The sequence below is a fragment of the Electrona antarctica genome (assembly GCF_951216825.1).
Source record: "Electrona antarctica genome assembly, chromosome: 4".
Taxonomy (NCBI): Eukaryota; Metazoa; Chordata; class Actinopteri; order Myctophiformes; family Myctophidae; genus Electrona; species Electrona antarctica.
Genome location: NC_136809.1, coordinates 46,051,312 through 46,072,405, shown reverse-complemented (window position 1 = coordinate 46,072,405; position 21,094 = coordinate 46,051,312). Strand labels below are relative to the sequence as shown.

Genomic DNA, 21,094 nt, shown 5'->3' with positions numbered 1-21,094 from the left:
CCAGAATATAATTTAGGTGTACCAACACATACACAGATTACACACACACAGACCTGCTAAATGTAAGGTGCACTGGTGCGACCAATGAAACGGTTTAGTTGTTTTTAGGTGCTTTGTGCGATTGTGAGATGGTTACATGCTCCTTTGGATTAAATGGTGGATTTATATAGCGCCTTTATCCAAGGCGCTTTACATAGATTGTGCATTACATTCACCCATTCACACACACATTCATACACCGATGGCGACGGAAGCCATGCAAGGTACCAACCAGCACATCGGGAGCAATTTGGGGTTCAGTGTCTTGCCCAAGGACACTTCGACATGTAGACAGGAGGAGCCGGGATTCTAACCGCCGACCCACGGGTCATTGGACGACCTGCTCTACCTCCTGAGCCACAGTCGCCCCGACTAAACGATTAAAATTGAAACACTTGCCTTAGGGCTCCCAGTGAAAATGTTTTCCCAAAACAGCCCATATTAGTCCCCACAGACATTTGGGTAACTATTCAGTTGGGGTGCATACTTAGTTTAGACTATTCATTGGTTAGACATGGGTTAAGGTTAGGTTTAGGTGTGCTGCCCCGTGGGAGGTTAGGTTTAGGGTGAGGGTTCTGTTAGTTACGTCCACCGGCCAATATGTGACCACCATTTTTACCCCGACATACATGCATGCATATGCATACCTAATTACATACATACATACATACATGCATACATACCCAGCCGATCACCAAACGTATCTTAGTTATGTCATCAAGAATGGTGGTCCCTTATTGGCCGGTGGACAACACCGACATACATACATGCATACTATGCATGTAACGATTCACGATACGATTCGTATCACGATATGAGGTTCACGATACGATTCTTCACGGAAAATGACGAAAAATCTTCTCCCCCGAGCTTTTTCACATTTTTTATTTAGCTGCATTGCAAAAGTAGCATTACTTTTAACAGTGCAGAAACATAATTGCCTTCCTTGATGTATTAACGGTGCCGGAGATTAGCTGTTAACAGACAGACGCACACACAATCATGCCAACTTTGAAAGCCAATGTTAGCCAATTAGGATGGAATATGAAATATCGGACAGATCCGTCTTGAACACATGACTATAGAGATACTGTGTAACGATTTGCGGGATTTTTGGACAGAATCTCGAGGAGTAATATCAAAAAATGTGTTTTACAAAAGTGGCCCTCCTGGTGGCGTTATAACAGGCCGTTCTGGAAAATTTGGGGCAGAGGTTCATCGTTGGCATCCAGGGAGTGTGTGCAAAATTTGGCATCAACCGGGTTACGGTGCCGGAGATTAGCTGTTAACAGACGGACGGACGCACGCACACACGCGGACAGACGGAGTCTTCGGCCTGGTGGAGACAATAATTAACATTAGTCAAAGGTGATGCAACATTTGTAGACTAGTATGAAACTTGCACAATTATACAGGATATTATAATGTATCATGTGGTATGGTATGATTTTGACAAAATGCTGTTAATGTTTTTTTATCATAATTTTGCATTGTCGTCTCTGTAGTGACATTGTGGCGAGATACAAGTGCTGTTGTATGCTAGTGATGCAATAGGGTGGATGGTGTGGATGTGCTTAGTCGGATAAACTTGATAGGATTTATTTTTATTCTAAGACTTCATAGCATACACCTACTTATGGTCTGCAAACAAAACATATTTTTTGTGATCAAGAAGAGTTGCATTTATGAGGTTCACCTCTGTTATACTAGTTAGTGTTGCCTCTGGACAGTGGACATATTTGATCAAGGCTCAAGCCACGTCTCCGTTTCATACTGAAGCTGTTCTAGAAAATCCTGGGTATATCCCAGGTTGTGAGTTGTGTTTCCTTAGCATGCTTTGAGGTAGCTTGATTTACACCTGGATTGCCCACCTGCCCCTGGAAGGCCAATAAAACGTAGAGTTTGCATTCAGGTTGCCCGATGGGGCAAATGCTTGTTTGAGAGGGGAGGCAACTGTCTTTAAACACAACACAAGTCTTCTGGTCTGTAGAATGCATACAATTTACAATTTAGGCAATTTACAATTTAGGCATTTAGCAGACGCTCTTAATCCAGAGCGACTTACATTAAGCAAGAACAAAAAGCATGGGAATACATCACATATGTAAAATGCATTTATCGCGAAACATGCGTAAGCTAAGAACGTGACTAGAACATATCTATATAATGACACTATACATATAAACTATAACTAGAACATATCTATATAATGACACTATACATATAAACTATACATATATGCTATACTATGCTGTACATATATACTATGAAGTGCTATGACTACATACAATGCACTTATTGTGCTGTCTACATGACATGCTATAAGTCTGTTTCAAATGCTATATAAGTCTAAGAAGTGCTGTCTAAGGGGGGTAGGGTAAGTGCTATGGGCCATGATGGAGTCTGAAAAGGTGGGTTTTCAGACTACGGCGGAAGATCAGGAGTGATGCTGCAGTTCTGATTGCAACGGGAAGTGCATTCCACAGTTTTGGGGCCAGAAGGGAGAAGAGTTTGGGACGTGTGGAGCGTTGTCCCGGCGTTTTTAGTGAGGGTACTTCCAGCGAATACAAGACAACTCACCCCGGTGCTTGCCCGTTTTTCCTCCCGGAATTTTCCCCAGTGAGGGGGATAACTTTGTAATATGCTATTGGCTGTTTGTATTCTTTTTGGACAAATATAAAAAGATACTCCTGTGGAAAGGCTATATTATTTTACTTATATTGACCCTATAAACAATTTAGTATTATTTAGTATATGTAAGATTTTTCCCACTCAAATGGTACCTCGTCAGATAATCCCCACATAGCCTACAACAACTTCTGTGAACAGACTTCACTGTAGTAGCTTTTCATAAATTATATTTGTACTTAGGCTGTCTGCTGCCGTGAAAGTTTATAGTTAGATAAATTCAAAGTCCAGCCGTCTGCTGTCCAGCCTCTCCCACCCCTCACTGGGGAAAATTCCGGGAGGAAAACAGAAAATGGGTGAGTTGTCTTGTTACCCTTCCAGCTTCCCTGCGTTGGCTGATCTGAGTGCGCGGGAGGGTTTGTAGGGTTCAATCATGCTGGCAAGATATGGGGGAGCCATACCTTTGGTTGCTTTAAATGCCAACATCAGAGTTTTGTATTCTGTGCGGGCGGCGACCGGGAGCCAGTGCAGGGAGCGGAGCAGGGGGGAGACATGTGAGAATTTTGGCTGGTTGAAGACCAAGCGAGCTGCGGCATTTTGGATCAGTTGGAGAGGCTTCAGTGCACATGCCGGTAGGCATATTACCTAATACCTATAATATGCTGTTTTCACTGTTGCTAGTATGTAGGTATTTGGCATACAAATTGAGGTATGATATTAAGTGTTAAATTAAAAGGTAATTCAAATTTTGCCTGTCATTTTATAATGGACGATTTACTTTTTGGGCAAGTGGGCATGACCTTTGGGCAAGTAGAACATGTAGGGCAAGTGCCCTGAGACCTTAGTGTCAACCCCTGCTTGATTCATCGAGGCATTGCGTACATTCTTTTACTTCGTAACAAGGCCATACTGAGTTATGGAGCAATCCTACTCCTTAAATTTTGAACCTGCCATAAATATTTTTATTACATTTTGTAAAATAAAGTAAATCTTATATTAGGGCTTGGACATATGTAGTCGAATCAATATCACGATTATTTCAAACTTGCGTCGATTACGATAATGAATGACTATTTTATACACTTTTCTTTACACACACACACACACACACACACACACACACACACACACACACACACACACACACACTGTGACTGGCACATGTGCATGGGTTGACAGTTGACACAGGTAGACCTGAGAATGGGTGACACAGGTAGACGGACAGAAACGGACATCTCCATATATGGGCACCAAAGGGAAACAGACAGGATCAACAGGTACTCTGACAAAGACCCCGACAGGCCGACACTATGATGACTCGGACATATTGGTCGGCTTGGCGGTGCGGCGTAGGTGTGAGGGCTATCTATCTACTCTGAACCTCTAGTATAGATACCTTTGCTGTGTCCAGGGTTAGAGATATGCACGGTGACAGCAATTAATTTGTTTCATGGCCAAGGTTTCCTTGATTTTGTTCTGGTTCCTCAGACATTGTAACAAAATGAATGATGGTAAACAACATACTGTACGACAATTAAACGATGGGAAAAAAACCCAGTTTGACTTTGACCGTTGTCCTAGTGCTTAAGGAGCTTGAAGGCACTGTGTGCAAGGTTGTTACTCCTGGGTTATAAATATCAAGTATAAACATCTTTGAGTGCATAGAAAAGCTTTAAAGTGACATGGGTCAGTGTGCCCTTGGCAGTGTTTAACCCAGAGGCTGTCTGACCCCAGACAAGCAGTCATATATACTAGACAGACAGACAGACAGACAGTGGTAGTGAAGCATATATTTCGAGACTATGATATAACCACAGATTGAGGACAAATACCAGTAAGACCCCCTGAGGGCGAGAAGCGTGCACGCCTCCACCTGGCTGACGGCAGACTGCTGGGCGAGCACTGGCGCTTTGGCATGGGGGGGGGGGGGGGGGGGGGTCAGATCAACATATGGAATGAATTCTGTACTGGTCATATAATAATAATAAATATAGCTGCAAGCAGCGATAAGGCGGGACCAAGAAAGAAGACGATACGCAATAAGAACAATATGCACAGATAAGAATCATGGGCTGAGTTGTCGGTACCCAGATTTGAACCCACGACCTTGCGGTCTAAGGCAAGAGCTCTACTGAGCTACACAGAGACAATCAGTTATTCCATTGTAAACAGCAAAATCATTCAGTGTGTCCTGGTTTAAGCGATCATTGTCCATTACTACAATATGTTCGATGTTCATGTTTTCAAGTACAAACTTCTCTTCAACGAGGATTTCAGACGCAAATCTCTCAAAGATCCAGGCAGGAAATCAGGTATAAGCATTTTTCAAACTGCTCAAAATGGCGGAAAATCTGAGGGCGGAGCTTACTTGTCAAAGTGACAGATGTGTTCCCCATGAGTCAAGGAACATGTGGAAACAAGTGCCATGCATTTTGACCAAACAAAGCATGATTTATGACCGTTAAAAGGTTTCATTTTCAAAAAATTGCTATAGCACCCCCCTTTGGCCAATTGGAGTAAGACTGCTTTCAGTGCTATTTGGCATGACTCTCTACTATACTGTAAAGTGACATAAGCATATGACACTGCATGTATGAATTAGAGGCAGAAGAAGAATCTTCACAAACCAGCAATTTTCATTGGATCATAAAAACTTTTTTCACTTAAAAAGAAATTACGACGATTTATTGTCCGTATCGGTCCAAAGTTCACATGTAGACGTTTTTGTGCATTTTGATCAAAGATCCTGGGAGGAGATACATTTGAACTGTTTTTCATATAATTCAAAATGGTGGGTGATCTAAAGGTCAGAGGTCAAAAGTCAGAACACGAAAGTTGTTCGGCATGAGGAGACACATATGTGTATCAAAGTGTCATTGCCAACGGTCAAATGGTTCATGAGATATGCACGTTCAAAGTTTGCATTTTCAATTGAGTGCTATAGCGCCACCCTTTGGCCAATGGTCATGGGCTTCGCATAGTCACCGTTTGGCATGGACCTCTACCAGATTCCCGACTGCACGGTTCAGTCAGAACTGCTATTTTTGGCGGAAGAAGAAGGAGAAGAAAAATAAACACAAAAACAATAAGAGACCAAAGTCACTTCGTGACTTCTTGGTCCCTTAATAATAACTTTATTTATATAGCACCTTTCTAGGCATGAGCCACAAAGTGCTGCACAGGAATAATAACAAGAAAATTCACAATAGAAAAATAAGATATATCATAATAAATGTAATAAACAAGAAATAACCAAACATTTAAGCAAATCAAGAACACATCAGGGGCCCGTTTCACGAAACTTGGATTAGAGATTAAACTGGGATTTAACAGATATCCTGGTTTAATATATCCTGGATCAGCGATTAACCGGTTTCATGAAAGGGTGTCGGGCGTTACTAATAGAAAGGACAAAGAACTTCGTCCTGGGTGATGGGAGTGTTAAGGATGCCAACTGCCATAATACCCCACGAAGAAGAAGGATTTGTAAATCTGTGTTCCACCGAATGGGTCTAGAGAGGAAAAGCCAGGCTCTGCATTCAGCCAGGCTTTATGATCCTGGCTCGATAAATCCACCCATTCTAAGCCTCGCTTAGCTTTAGTGGAATGGAATAAACCAGGCTGTACAGACCAGGATTTAACAAGCCTGGACAGTACTACAACACCATTAGAGTGTTTGACACAGAACATCTGGCTGCCTTTTGCACAGCTTCTTCCAGATGGAAGCAAGGATCACTCTGCATTTTCCTACAATGGAGAGCTGTACATATTTGGTGGCCATGGCTGGAACGGTACCCAGACCTTCAATGGTTTCTGGAGATTCAGATTCAGTCCAAAGACTGAAACCCGGAAGGAGGTTGAGCCCAAGGGGAAAGGACCGGGTCGAATGCATAGCATGTGCTGTTGCATTGTGGGAGATCGTGTCTTCCTCTTTTGGAGGATACAAACGTGGAGACACCATGCCCTCTGATCTGTACATCTTAAACTTGAGTCCCGGTCTTAAGATTTTAGTCTCAAGACGTTATGTAAGCTAGCAGTTATTCAGTACGGTCTGGACTCGCACACATAGGTGGGAACTGGCAGCCATGGAACTCTGTTAAGACAGCTCAGACTGTTTTGAATTGTTGTTGTAATTAATTGCTTAGTAATATAAACTCAAGCTGGACAAAATGGCACCGGTCCAGCAGATTTTAAGCTTATTTGCACGTTGGTCCTTGGTTGCAATGGCTTTCCCAGAAAGAGCGTGATTTCCTTTTTGTTACCTAAGTATGTTACAGTTGACTTTGAGCCAATGTCATCCCTGTTACAGGCAACATTTATGTAATCCAGTTTGCCTTCTCAAGGTCCCTCCCTGTTTTGCCAAGTCGCAATTTGGTCTTTGCCATCCATTCACTGACATTCTCATTCCATACTCAATGTCTCCTCAATCTTTGACACATTTTTACCTGATACAAGTAATGCTTACAGTAAAAGCTTTCATTTCAAGCAAAAACCTTGAATCACAGTCGATCCATCTCATGTGAATTTCACCACGACAACTCAAAATGTGACTCTGTGTATTGTGTATGACAATGTACGCACTCCCAACATCTGCTGGGCTGGGGGATTCCTGAGGGATTCCTCCAAGACATGGATCAGGGCAACTGAGTTCCTGGACAATCTGTGGTACTTGGTGGCATCAGATGTGTTTCTGCATAACGTCCTGTAGGTGCTCTTGGATTTAGGTCAGGGGAGAAAGAGAGGGTCAGTCAATGGCATCAATGTCTTTGTCATCCAGGAACTGTCTACAGTACACACCATAGAGTATATAAAAGGATAGAGACTGAACTGGCGCGAAGCTCCGCCCCCCCAGCTATTCATGTCAGTGGAAGTTGCTCAGTGGCGTTTTGAAGCACCCGGAAGACTGCCGGAAGTCCCTCCTCCGGACCTCAACTTTGAGGTCCGGAGTGACGTATGCAACCGAGCGCTCAATGTTAAAGCCCAGCTGCACGGGGTTTCCCGGTCATGAATCCACGGGTCCGCCTGTAGTCCCTCCTCCTACCACTAGGACCCAGACCTTCAATGTTGAATAGCCTCACTGGCCCCTTGGTACACACTGGCCACAAGAGGCCACCTGCATCAGGACAAGGCACTAGCGTCGGGGCCAGGGCCCACTGCACTAGCGTACGTGCTTCCCAGTACCTAACAGCAGTCAGAGTACCATAACATTGGCTATGTCAAGGAGATCTGTGCAACCCTCCAAGGGTAGCCTATGCCTCCCCAGATACTGGATGATCATGTACAGGCAGCAATTGGAGATGCTCTGATGCATGTTTACACACGGCAACTATCTTGGGCAAAGACCCGCCCCTGTCTGCCTCTGTTTGGCCCCCCTCCCACTAGTAGTAGGAAGTAATGGCCATTGGGCACCCACATTATCAAACTGGCAGCCAGCTCGGTAGCATGCATTGTTAGTCATTAGACTCCCAATCCACACCTCCCGGGTTCGAATCTCGCTGCCGTCACTATTCTTCCAACAACCGCGGAGCGTGGACTAGTTTTTTTTGGCCTATAAAGTATTATATAGTTTATCCGCGACGGAGGGGCGCCGTCTCAAGCTAACTTGAGATACGCCACCGCGCGCAAATTGCTGTGTCAAACGTTGTGAAATTAGCTTGAGCAAACTCAGCCCCGTTCGAGTTGCAACCCGATATGGAGAGAATAGTAAATCCTCGTCCCCCAGAGTCCCGCAAGTAGGGAAAGTCGCGGGGCATCTCCATTTACACACAAAGCTGGCAATGCTCGCGAATGTGACACATGACTAGAGGCGAAGCAGTTCATGTGCATCACAGAAGGGGACCTTCGGTAGGCCAATCAGAGGCAGCTTGGCATTAAGTCCGTTGCTGTATGTATACATATGTAATTATGTTTACACGCTGCTCCGATCGAAATCGGACGATTTTCACTCCAAATTACCCGATCAGTGATCGTCAATTTACCTGATATGGAGAAACAGATCTTTTATAACATTTGTGGTATAAAAGTCAATCATATATATATATATATATATATATATATATAGTATAATATCACTTTGCATCTTTATGACGGGCCTAAACATTTTCCCTTTTCTCCCCACATACACGGGAACAGTTTTGACGTGGGTTTTGACATAATCATTTTGGAGATATTCAATCTTTCCCCTTACGCATAAGATCGGTATCGGCCGATTGTGAGGAAAACAATCTGTGATCAGGATTGGTCCCAAAAAACCTGACCAGAGCACCCCTAGCAGCAATGCAGCTTAATGTTCACTACAGAAACCTGACCAGAGCACCCCTAGCAGCAATGCAGCTTAATGTTCACTACAGAAACCTGACCAGAGCACCCCTAGCAGCAATGCAGCTTAATGTTCACTACAGAAACCTGACCAGAGCACCCCTAGCAGCAATGCAGCTTAATGTTCACCACTGCGTCTCCAGACTATTTCATGTATCTCAGATGTGAACCTGACCAGAGCACCCCTAGCAGCAATGCAGCTTAATGTTCACCACTGCGTCTCCAGACTATTTCATGTATCTCAGATGTGCTCAGTGTGAACCTGCTCTCATCTCTGAAGAGAACCGGCCGGCGGGTGCGAATGGTGGACCTTTCAATTCTGGTGTTCTCTGATGAATGCCAATCGAGCTGCACAGTGCTGCGCTGTTGGCACACGTCCCACTAGAGGAGTCGTTGGGCGCTTATGCCACCTCATGGAGTGTCTTTCTGACAGAATATTGGTCAGAAATCATCATGCACCAGTAGCCAGTAGTAGTTGCTGGAGGTTGTTTGGAAGGGGTCTGGTTTACACCCTGTTCCTCCTCCTCCTGCACAAAGAAGCAGATACCGGTCCTGCTGAAGGGTTGTGCCTCTACTTGTGTAAAGGCTGGTCCTCTGGTATCCCCTCCATGCTCTTGAGACTGCTGTCAGACACGGTCGGCAAACCATCTTGCATTACTTATAACCGCATGTATATGGATGTGCCATCCTGGATCGAGGCACCCACAGGTACCGCCTCATGCTACGAGTCAAGGACTCTAGCGGAACACGACTAGATAAGAATCAGTCAGGAAGTATAAAAAGTGAACAATTGTCTGTGGCCATGCCACCACCACATTCGTGTGACACTCTGCATGAGAGGCGAAGGGAGAGAAAAAAGATCAACCCATACAAACTCTATCAATTATTTGATGTTAAATTAAGTAGAATTTCCAGATTAACTCGCCAAACACTTTATTTTCATATCCAGCATGATTATTCTGCCTCTGTACTGTGTGGTGTCAAGTTGGTTCTGTATTGGCTATATTCGTTTGCATTCATTGGCAAATCTTGTCACTCAAACCCCTGTCAGAGGGGCTAAAACCGACTTAAGGCGGCTTAGACTGGATTTAATATGCGCAAACACAAAGGCCCTTTTTGATTCGATTAAACTTGATATCTGTCAGACTCGGTTGATCGAAGCTCCAGTTGCAGCTGAAAGAGCCGAAAGAAAGAATACGTGTGAGAGTCTGTTGAGTCGACAATTTTTTAAAGGGTAGATTATTTCTTCCACCCAACTCCAAAGACCATTATCATTCTGGTAATGGTCTTTGAACTGAAACATGGCAACAGTACACAGGCATAAGGGGCAGGTGCACAGTTTGATCACGCGTCACACACCATGTATTAAGTAGAAATGTGTGCTTAAAGTTCAGACCAGATTTACTCAGCTGAACAGTTCCATCATCACTGACTATTATTCTGCACTACCAGAGCTAGTCAGGGAGAAGATGCTGGAGTCAAAACATTCATACACAATCATGCATATTGTTGCAGGAAAGTAATAGGGCTACGAATTCTATTGATTACTTCTTTGATTAATTATATATATAATCCAGATTCATGTTTTGAATGTTTTATATATGAAACAATGTGAATAGATCTTTTCATGACGTTGCACGTGCGTGCGTGCGTGCCGTGCGCCTGTTGTAGCTCGGCCGCAATCTATTCGTATGTTATAACAACTTAATCCCTATGTTATACTTTTGTTACTTTGTTGTACGATGATGTGTCGCAAAAATGTTTGCCGCGTTGATGACCTACAAGCTCACATATCACAATTCCATGCACATTGTGAACTGTAAATCAGTTAATTTTTGCTAGAGCTGCTACTGTATTAAAATAAATGTGGGAGACGTACAGTACATCAGCTAGTCTTCAGTGCTGGTTGCATGTAGGGCTGTCACGATTTCACATTTAAGTTGACGATTAATTGCCACACAAATAAATGCGAAAAACGTTTTAGTTGTGTTTTTCTCATTGGAAATTGGAACGTTTAATATGATTGCCTTTTAGGCTTCGTAATGAAAAGGTGCACAGGGCAGATATGACAAGTAACTGACATTACTGGCATTTTTATAAATGTTATACTTAAAAGGTAAAAATAGCGTGACACGTAAGCTTGTAGATCTGCTATTACTGCTTTTGTCAATGTATGAACATCTTTCAACACGGAAACGACCATGACAAAGACAATTATAACAAAATAATTGCAATTATCTCAAATAATTGTGATTAGACGAATATGTAATAATTGTGAGAACCCTAGTTGCATGAACTGTCATTGCTTATTTACGTAATTCCCTTATTTATAAGTTTTGTAAAACGGCCTGGAATAATATGTTCTTGGTTTGCAGACGCCATTGGAAAAACAATGGGATCAGTTTGCATGTGCAGAAAAAGAATCCCGCAGAACTCTGTAACTGATCTCAAAGTTTGTACAGAGAGAACAGTGCTGTAATGAGGGCATGCACGCGTGCACGCACACACACACACTGTTAACCACAAGGCCCACAGACATGTCTCTGTGCAAGTCGCCTTCATCGGTTGGGAGTTTGGCTGTTTTCAGTTGAGAGTGAGAGAGCCTGTACTGTGTGCGGAGGAGTGAGTTACAGCACTGACTCTACTGCTTGTCGGGAGCAGTGTGCCCATCCCCCACTCTACTGAATGACTGTTGAGGAAGCTCCACTGAGCCTGGCAACCCCCCCTCCTTGTCCCAACACACACACAGCTACAGGACTGATTGTTGGGTCCTAGTGCACTGCCTAGCATGTCATACGATTTGTGTATGGCTGTGAACTTGTTTGAGAGCAGATATGTTTACCATTGCACAGCTCAGTGTTTTAGGACAGGTTAAAGATTGATTGTAAAAGGGAGACTTGGAAGTGCTGCAACAGGTATTGTTTTTTTTTTACCTGTTGCAGCACTATAAAAGGTTTTTTTTTTTATAACCAATGATATCGATTAGTTGTCTTGTATTGTATGTGCTTGTGCTGTGCTAGCCAAATTAATGAAAGCTTTTTTTTTGTCACAAGGGAGAGTGCCTTGATTTTATTTTATTTTTCTATTTATCCCACGATTTTCTAACCCAGTTTTTTGTCAATTGTCTTATCTAATCCTGAGCGCTACATTCCCTCTGCCAACCTGGGGAGAGCAACGGACTGACCTCATGCTTCCTTCAATGCATAAGGAGTCCAAGCCGCTTCTTTTCACCTCCGGTTGGACGTAGCACGTGGAAGGAACACGTTATTCCAAGTAACCAGTACCTTTCCCCTCCATCAGGCACCCCTTCTGGCCATGGGGAGTATAGTTTCCACTTTCCAGCAACGTCTCGTCATAGAGGGCGCCCTCTCTCTGATCTCTGTCCCCTCGTCGTGTTGTGGGGCAAACTGAACCATAGCTGAACGGTGTGAATGACAATTCATGAAAATTACTCATTTGCCAACTAAAGATTGAACGGAAAACGAATGGAAAGACGAGACTTGCGCTCAACATACGTACAAGTACAAGCTATTGGGAAGAGAGCTTTATCTCCGCAAAATCGGGGATATTATAAATACACTCGCACACAGAATGGAAAGATGATTTTGACAGCTACTGCCCCACTTTCAAGGCTACAACTGATGCACAGCGCAGTAGCATACCTTATTGAAGGAACAAACTATTATAGGCCTACATGTAATTGCTTAGTGAAAACATCTGCAGAAATCTTTCATGCCCCATGTTTATTTTACATCTGCTGGTGGGTGCTCAAACTGCTGATTCACATCCACAGACTAGTACAAAACAGAAAAGCGTCAATACTTGTTCTAGTTGAGCGCTGTTGATTGCCCATTTGTATATGATAACACATGGTAGGCTATGATTCAAAAACACTTATTAACAATATATAGGCCTACCTCTAGATCCGGTGTGTTTTTTTTATTGATTGTTAATCTCCACGTTAACTCTGTTCATTGAAAATGGCTGATCTGCAGCTCACCAGTAGCCTGACACTCAGCCTTATAGTTCGAAATGTGTTTCGAACTATATGAGTTTTGCAGTGACATTCCTCAGAGTCAGAGCCATGACAGCTTTGGTACAATGGTTTAAAAATTGTCCTCATTTTTAAACCATTTTAAGTGCTCGGTTCGCCGCCTTTTTTTCTAGTATTCCAGTCCCACTGATCTTTGTAGCACCAGTCGACTTTATTTTTTACTTTTATTGCACCTCCATCAAGCACCTGGTTGACTCTCCCTTTGTTGTAAATAAAGTGAGACTGGGAGGGGGGTGCGGCAGCTAGGTCAGGACGTAACAGGGGGTGCACGGCCAAAAACGTTAGGGAACTGCTGAATAATCAATCGTGTGAAACATGCAGTAACAGGATGCCGTCATGTTGTTCACCAATGATAAGGTGAATGCCAATAGTTCTGCATTCTAACACCAATCAACTAATGCACATAAATACATTCCCAGCTTACCCCTCTTCCTCTCCGTTCACCTCCATCAGATGGTGGTGAAGACCTACATGGACATGGACCAGGACTCTGAGGAGGAGAAGCAGCAGTACCTAGGCCTGGCGCTGCACTTGGCTTCAGAGTTCTTCCTCAGGAACCCCAACAAGGACGTGCGCTTACTGGTGGCCTGCTGCCTGGCAGACATCTTCAGGATCTATGCCCCGGAGGCACCCTACACGTCCCATGACAAACTCAAGGTATGGAAGGACAGAGTTGTGAGTTGTGTGCAAAGAGTTAGTTAGTCAGAGTTAGTGTTGGAGTGTCCTTGAGCAAGACGCTGAACCCCTAATTGCTCCCGATGTGCAGGTTGGTGCCTTGCATGGTTTCCTCCGCCATCGGTGTGTGAATGGGTGAATGTAATGCACAATCTATGTAAAGCCAAGGCGCTATATAAATGCACCATTTACCATTTACAGACATTTATTATAACCATGCTCTGTACTCATACAATAACTCCTAACCTTCATCTAAATAATAATGTGACTGGGGTAGGGGAATAAAAGAAAATGGGCCTATTTTAGAAATACATTTCGTTCACATAAGGATGCCCATTTTATTTATTTATCCAGCACACAGGGAGCTCCACACCCCACACCCTCTGGTCAATACAACTTCCCGCTGCTATGCACATAGATGTTCTGTCCCGCTCATTATTACCAAACCACCCTCTCTGTTGTTGAAAGTATTAGTATTTGTGTTGAAGCGCTAAAATAATCCCTTTCCTTTTGTTTTTTTTAGTACGTGAAATACAGTACATGTGCATGAATATGCAGTTGAAATGATGGGTGCTGTTTTGGACATTTGAAAGCATATTCACCCTGCGGTGTAGGAAAACATCAAACTGGGTCAATGGGGCATGTATTTATTTGCTGGAGCGCAACACTGACACCATAGTGAGGCATCTCTGATTTTTTTTTTTGGATTTCTGATTCTTGATCTATGTCCACTATATGAGTACCATGATGCATTAAGTGCCTTATTTTCGGGGTGATTAGTTGGGGTGGGAGCGGCCAGCTTGGGAGAGCTTTCTGTTTTGTTTTGTAATGTATGCATGGATGTATTTGTTGTAACGTTTCTGTCTATTGTATTGCTCTGTATTTGCTGTATGTTGTTGGACCCCCTCGAAAACGAGATGTGACATCTCAAGGGGATATCCTTTCTCAATAAAGGTTCATATATATATATATATATATATATATATATATAAGGTTGTGCTCTGCAGCTTCTTTTAATCATATTTATTTTTTTATTTTATTTCTTTTTACATTCACATCCATTGTTTCTTAACTACACACCTTTGTTCTGTGTTAATTGCCTCCAGGATATCTTTCTGTTCATCACCAGACAGCTAAAGGGACTAGAAGACACCAAGAGCCCGCAGTTTAACAGATACTTCTACCTGCTGGAGGTGAGGAACTCAGTAGGGGCTAACTAGAGTTACAGGGAAGGCACGCTGGGCAAGACCTACGCTGTAGAGTGTATTGGCGGAAGTAGCAGGACTTTGGCGGAAGTACCGCTCAAGGAAATGACGTTGATGCCTTACAAATCTGTTTACATTCTCCGTGAATGAAACAACTGTTGTGATTGGTCGAAAAATATCGTATCCGGGTGAAATACATCTGACGGATGTTCCCTGCCCGACACTTCGGCTATACACTGTCTGCCTTAGATCGTGGCCAGGCTTTTGTCTTCGCAGATGAGTAAGACTGGGACCGAGCCTACAGGGAGTTGTACAGTGTGATTGTAAGATATGGGATTGTTACTATCTGATGAGACACTCTTCTCCATCTGAGGGGGGGGGGGGGGGGGGGGGGGGGGGGTGGTGGTGTGTGTGTGTGTGTGTGTGTGTGTGTGTGTGTGTGTGGTGTGTGTGTGTGTGTGTGTGTGTGTGTGTGTGTGTGTGTGTGTGTGTGTGTGTGTGTGTGTGTGTGTGTGTGTGTGTGTGTGTGTGTGTGTGTGTGTGTGTGTGTGTGTGTGTGTGTGTGTGTGTGTGTGTGTGTGTGTGAGATCTAGGGGAGGATGAGTGAGAGCTGACAAGTTTAATACATTGTTGTTGTTTGTCGCTGTAGAACCTAGCATGGGTGAAGTCCTACAACATCTGCTTTGAACTGGAGGACTGTAACGAGATCTTCATCCAGCTCTTCAAAACTCTATTCTCCGTCATCAGGCAAGGCCCTCAACACTTACCCACTGTCTGATTTGACTGTACCTTTTTCTACAGTCCCTTCATTTGAGTTTAAATTCTGTAGCAATTGCGATATTTGTCCTAACCTACCCTAGTTTCTGAACAGTGACCTTTTTATATAAAGAAAATAACTTTATTTGAGAAGAATGTATTAAAATGTAATGTTTGTTTTTATGACTCTCGTATTAAGCCCAAACCACACCAAAGGGTCGAGACGGTTTTAGCGTTCGTCCCAGCGGTGTGATGTGTCCTGTTGCACGTCGGTGCATGGTGGCGCATGTCGACCCAAGTCATTAAACTGCTTCAATTCAATGGCCCAAACCACACCCAAGGGTCGCCAACTCGCCATGCAACTCCTTGCAACCGTTGGGCTTTAAACTCCCATCACTATTTCAAATATTTCGTAGGGCATTTAAAAGACAGTTTCACGGTTTTCAATTTTATGCAAACCGACTGTGGTGACATTTATTATGACCCCAAAGAATGTTATGTTCTGGCGGTGTGCACACAAAGTACCTGTCAGATTTCCAGGGTGCTGGTTATTACCATAACTGTTTACCAGCGTCAGCAATGCACGTGATGCGCATATTAACATTGCCCCACTCGTCTGGAAAATGCAAAGCACCAGAAGAAGCGAGGCATGTATTCCCCTTTGACTGTGCTAGGAAGAAACGATGATCAAGATAAGATAAGGATTGGAATGAGTGTGGTGAGAGAAACTGAATTCTCCAAAGACAACCCCAGATTGGGCCGTTTACTAATGCCCAATCTGTTTGCTCAAAATATAGACGCACATCTGTTGCACCGATACAACTATTACAAACCAGAGTGCTGTAAATCTGATACGTTTCTCTCTCCCTCCACAGTAATAGCCACAACCAGAAGGTTCAGATGCACATGATGGACCTGATGAGTTCCATCATTATGGAGGGAGACGGAGTCACACAGGAGCTCCTGGATACCATCCTCATCAACCTTATACCTGCACACAAGGTGCTATATTACACGGTTGTATATTCACACCACTGTTCCTAATTTAGAGGCTTTTAGTGGAACACGTGCAGCAAGGCCAGCAATACTAATTGTTACATTTTCTGTGACACAGAATCTAAACAAACAGGCCTACGATTTGGCTAAAACTCTGCTGAAGAGGACAGTCCAGACCATCGAGGCATGCATTGCCAATGTGAGTACCAGCTCCTGTTCTTCTCTTCCCTCTCCTCGCTTGGTGTCCTCATTTGTTTTATTCATTGTCAACAGTTCTCTAAATTAGTTTTTCAAGCCTTCAGTCTGTTTTTCTTTCCACCTCTCGTCTCTCTCTCACGATGTATTTCCTCACTCTCCTGTAGTGCTGCTGCTGCACATTTTTTGCTAAAATGCGAATCACAATTTTTCTGGGTTCATAAGCAATCAAGTAAACAACGTGAATGCAGCTTCACGTTAATGGAATCATCATCATTTCGAAATGAGGTCGCATAGCTGTATGAATCGTGATTGTGATTACTTTTTGTGCTACCCTACTGCCCTGTCTGGAACATTCTGTTGTGCCTCAGTTCTTCAACCAGGTGCTGGTGATGGGCAAGTCATCGGTCAGCGACCTCTCGGAGCACGTCTTCGACTTGATCCAGGAGCTGTTTGCTATCGACCCTCTCCTTCTCACCTCCGTCATGCCTCAGCTAGAGTTCAAACTCAAGGTTGAAAAGAAACACTATTACCCCCAAAGATTTAAACCCGTTTATCCGTTGTAAAGAACTCATTTCTTTTCAAATAGGCTAAGCATGCTGTCACTTAGGCTTGGGCGGTCATACCTTCCTGACATTTGACCAGGTACATGGTATAATATGACTGTATTTGTATTTAAAAACTAAAATAAAACCAAATGAAACAAAACTAAAAACAAAACTAAAATGTAAAATCTGTGCTGCTGGTGTGCTAAAGTCATTGTAGCATGCATGACATTGTCTAGAGACTACAATGCTGTGTCTAATATGCAATTGGCCAACTTGGACGAGTCTTGCTGGGTTTAAATACTATGGCCCCTGGATTAATGAATATAGAAAGGAAATAAGCATCCTTCTTTCATAGATTCAGCATACCTTGCTGGAAGAGCCAATGACACTTTGATGTGCGGGTGGTAGAGACAGACTTGCAAATTAATAAAAAAACAAGTAGCTATTAGAATGATTTTGATCAAGATGGCAATATTTTCATGATTACATGTCTGTATTTTTGATAGTATTGGAAAATATATCTTTGGTATTTCTAAATGGGGTACACGCTTATCCGACACACCAATGTCCGGCATGCGCAAATCACCTGTTGCTCCCGACATGCGTTGCGTCGTGCTTGCGGTTAGGGTAGGGTGTCGGACTAATGACTGTCGGACTGTTAGTGTGTCGGAACTTATGCCTGTACCCTTCTAAATAACCTGGTATTCTGTAATACTTTGGACATCGCCCAAGCCTTCTGACAATAGTAGAATATTGAAATAAGTCACATGCATTTAGCTTTCCTTAGCGGTAAGGAACTTATAATGATACCCTTGTGTTTCAGAGTAATGATGGTGAGGAGCGGCTAGCTGTGGTACGGTTACTAGCTAAATTGTTTGGGGCCAAAGACTCCGAGTTGGCTACACAGAACAGACCTCTGTGGCAGTGCTTCCTAGGACGGTAAGTTAGACACAGACGCGCGCGCGCACACACACACACACACACACACACACACACACACACACACACACACACACACACACACACACACACACACACACACACACACACACACACACACACACACACACACACACACACACACACGCCTAGTTGTGAGCCCGGTCACGATTACACAATTAAGTTGCCAATTCATTGCCCCACAAAAAATTGCGATTAACGATTTGTGTTTTTTGCATTGAACATTGGAACGTTACAATTTGTATTTCTGTTTGCCTTTTAGGCTTCGTAATCACAAATTGCACAGGGCAGATATGACCCTAACCCAAATTTATGAATGTACATTTTTTCTTTCCAAAACATTTACAAAATTGTGGAAATGGCTGATTTACAAGCTTACAAACACGCAAGTTTTGTAAGCTTGTAGATCTGCTATTTTTGAAAAATGTTTGAAAATGTATGGACAAAACTATTGACGATTATGAAAAAATCACACCCGTGTGAACTGAGTGGTGTAAGGTTTTATATAGCATGATCAGCTGTGGTCTGACGTAATGTCTGACGTAATGAAATAAGGTAAGGTATTATGTAGCCTGATCAGCTCTGATCTGACGTAATGAAATCACACCCGGATGTGATTTCACAACTGGCTTTTTTTGTGCAGAGAAAATGACCACGGTTGCTACGGTCATCCAGTTCACCCGGGTGTGATTTAATTACGTCAGAAATTATTTTGAACATAGCAACCATGGTCATTTTTTTATGCACACAAAAGCCAGTTGTAGGAGTGGTTTACACCACTCAAAAAGCCAGTTGTAGGAGTGGTTTACACCACTCAAAAATAATTATCTCAAATAATTGTGATTAGGCAATTATATAATTAATAATTGTGACAGGCCTAAGCAGATCTAGATGCTCTTAGATCGGTTATTGTCTGTGCGTGAGATGATTTGCAACATGATTTGCAACGACTTATAAATCGGGTGTAATGTAACAGGGCAAACCTAGCAGCACGCACCCACATCTGTATTTACTTAACCAGTCGTTGACTTGTGTGAACTCATTTATCGTTTTGTGAACTCAACGTTCTTTCGTCCTTCCACACCAGGTTTAATGACATCCACGTCCCAGTCAGGCTGGAGTGTGTCAAGTTTGCCAGCCACTGCCTCATGAACCACCCAGACCTGGCCAAAGACCTCACAGGTGTGTCTGTGTGATTCTGTGTGTTCATAATGTGCATCTTTTTCTCATGTATAGCTGTGTTCTACATCCCTGTCATATAATGTACAACAGCACAAAAACCCAACCCTGGCCCTCTCTCTGTGCTTCAATGTATCAGAATTCCTGAAGGTGCGTTCCCATGACCCAGAAGAGGCCATCCGCCATGATGTCATTGTCACCATCATCAACGCTGGGAAGAAGGACCTCAACTTGGTTAATGACCAGCTGCTGGGCTTTGTGCGGGAGAGGACCTTGGACAAAAGGGTGAGATCTCCCGCATGGGAAAACAAACATCTACCACTTAGACCAGGGGTTCTCAACCCGTGGGTCGCGACCCCTCGGGGGGGTCGCCAAAATATTTTAGGGGGTCCCCAAATTATTTTCAAAAAAAAATATTTTTTTATTTTCACGATTTTTCAAAAATAGCAGACCTACAAGCTCGTAGCGCGCCACTCGGTGGCGCGCTATGAGCTTGTAGATCTGCTATTTTTCAATAGCTAAATTATAACAATGCTTAAAACACCAAAAGGGGTTCCTGCCCAAAATGGTTTAAGGTTATTGTAGCAGTCAATTTATATTGGGGGTCGGGAGGGGGCGGGGCGGGGGTCCCGAGACATTGCCAAAAACGTTGAGAACCCCTGACTTAGACAAGTGAAATAGTAAGGATAGGGTATGAGACTGTGCGCCTACTCTGTGCGTTCTGACTCTAGCACAGGAAGCCAAACATGTACTACTTAATCAATCCCCTTTTGGGCAAGGAAGATGGCAGGCTTCCAGACACTGCTGCACATGTGTACAAACTACACTCATGCATAACATGTATTATTCATATACGTAAACACACAATGTGACTGTACATATGGAGCAGGGTATACTGTACATGTATTTATAACTAGATAATGCGCATTTGCCCACTTAGTATTTTTGGCTGCTTTAGCCAAGGCCCTTCCAATAGCCCCCTTTTCAAACGTATTTATTTATAAGCATAATGTTATTCTAGTACAGGTACAGTATAGGCCCCCGGGGTATTTTTCCCTTGAAAAAGGCTCAACTAGCGGGGCAACATGAATGGATTATTTTCCAACGAACGTGGGCAGTCAATGTTTTAATATTGAAAAGTACATTATTTGTCTTCTCGCTAAACCGCCCTCTCCTCTCTTGCCTTCCATTTCTCTCCTTCTCGCGTCCCTCCCCCCACACAGTGGCGTGTGCGTAAGGAGGCCATGATGGGCCTGGCCCAGCTTTTTAAGAAATACTGCCTGCACCACGAGGCCGGCAAGGAGCAAGCAGCGAAGATCAGCTGGATCAAAGACAAGCTGCTACACATCTACTACCAGAACAGCATTGACGACAAGTGAGCATACACATAACATGGATGAAGACACCCGCATTGCATGGCTAATAGTAATACACATAGTGACTGTTAGAATCAATGTCCTGGCCAGAAACTATAAAAGACGGGTGGGAATAAATGTGTAATACAAACAGCTGGCATCAAATGCTTACTAATGTTTCCTGCG

At 43.4% G+C, this 21,094-nt stretch overlaps 1 protein-coding gene across 4 annotated transcripts in view; it reads left to right on the top strand.

Annotated features, from left to right (window-relative positions):
• The window catches only part of pds5a (PDS5 cohesin associated factor A), a gene marked incomplete at its 3' end in the record, with an annotated part of 42,086 nt that overhangs the window by 2,005 nt on the left and 18,987 nt on the right, over positions 1-21,094 (top strand). For all 4 annotated transcript variants that reach the window (XM_079499002.1, XM_079499003.1, XM_079499004.1 and 1 more), the window contains exons 3-12: positions 13,493-13,696; positions 14,821-14,907; positions 15,569-15,666; positions 16,551-16,677; positions 16,790-16,870; positions 17,238-17,378; positions 18,238-18,353; positions 19,462-19,556; positions 19,693-19,838; positions 20,777-20,928. In XM_079499002.1, coding sequence (XP_079355128.1) covers positions 13,493-13,696; positions 14,821-14,907; positions 15,569-15,666; positions 16,551-16,677; positions 16,790-16,870; positions 17,238-17,378; positions 18,238-18,353; positions 19,462-19,556; positions 19,693-19,838; positions 20,777-20,928 — 1,247 coding nt within the window. The remainder of the gene's footprint in view (positions 1-13,492; positions 13,697-14,820; positions 14,908-15,568; positions 15,667-16,550; positions 16,678-16,789; positions 16,871-17,237; positions 17,379-18,237; positions 18,354-19,461; positions 19,557-19,692; positions 19,839-20,776; positions 20,929-21,094) is intronic.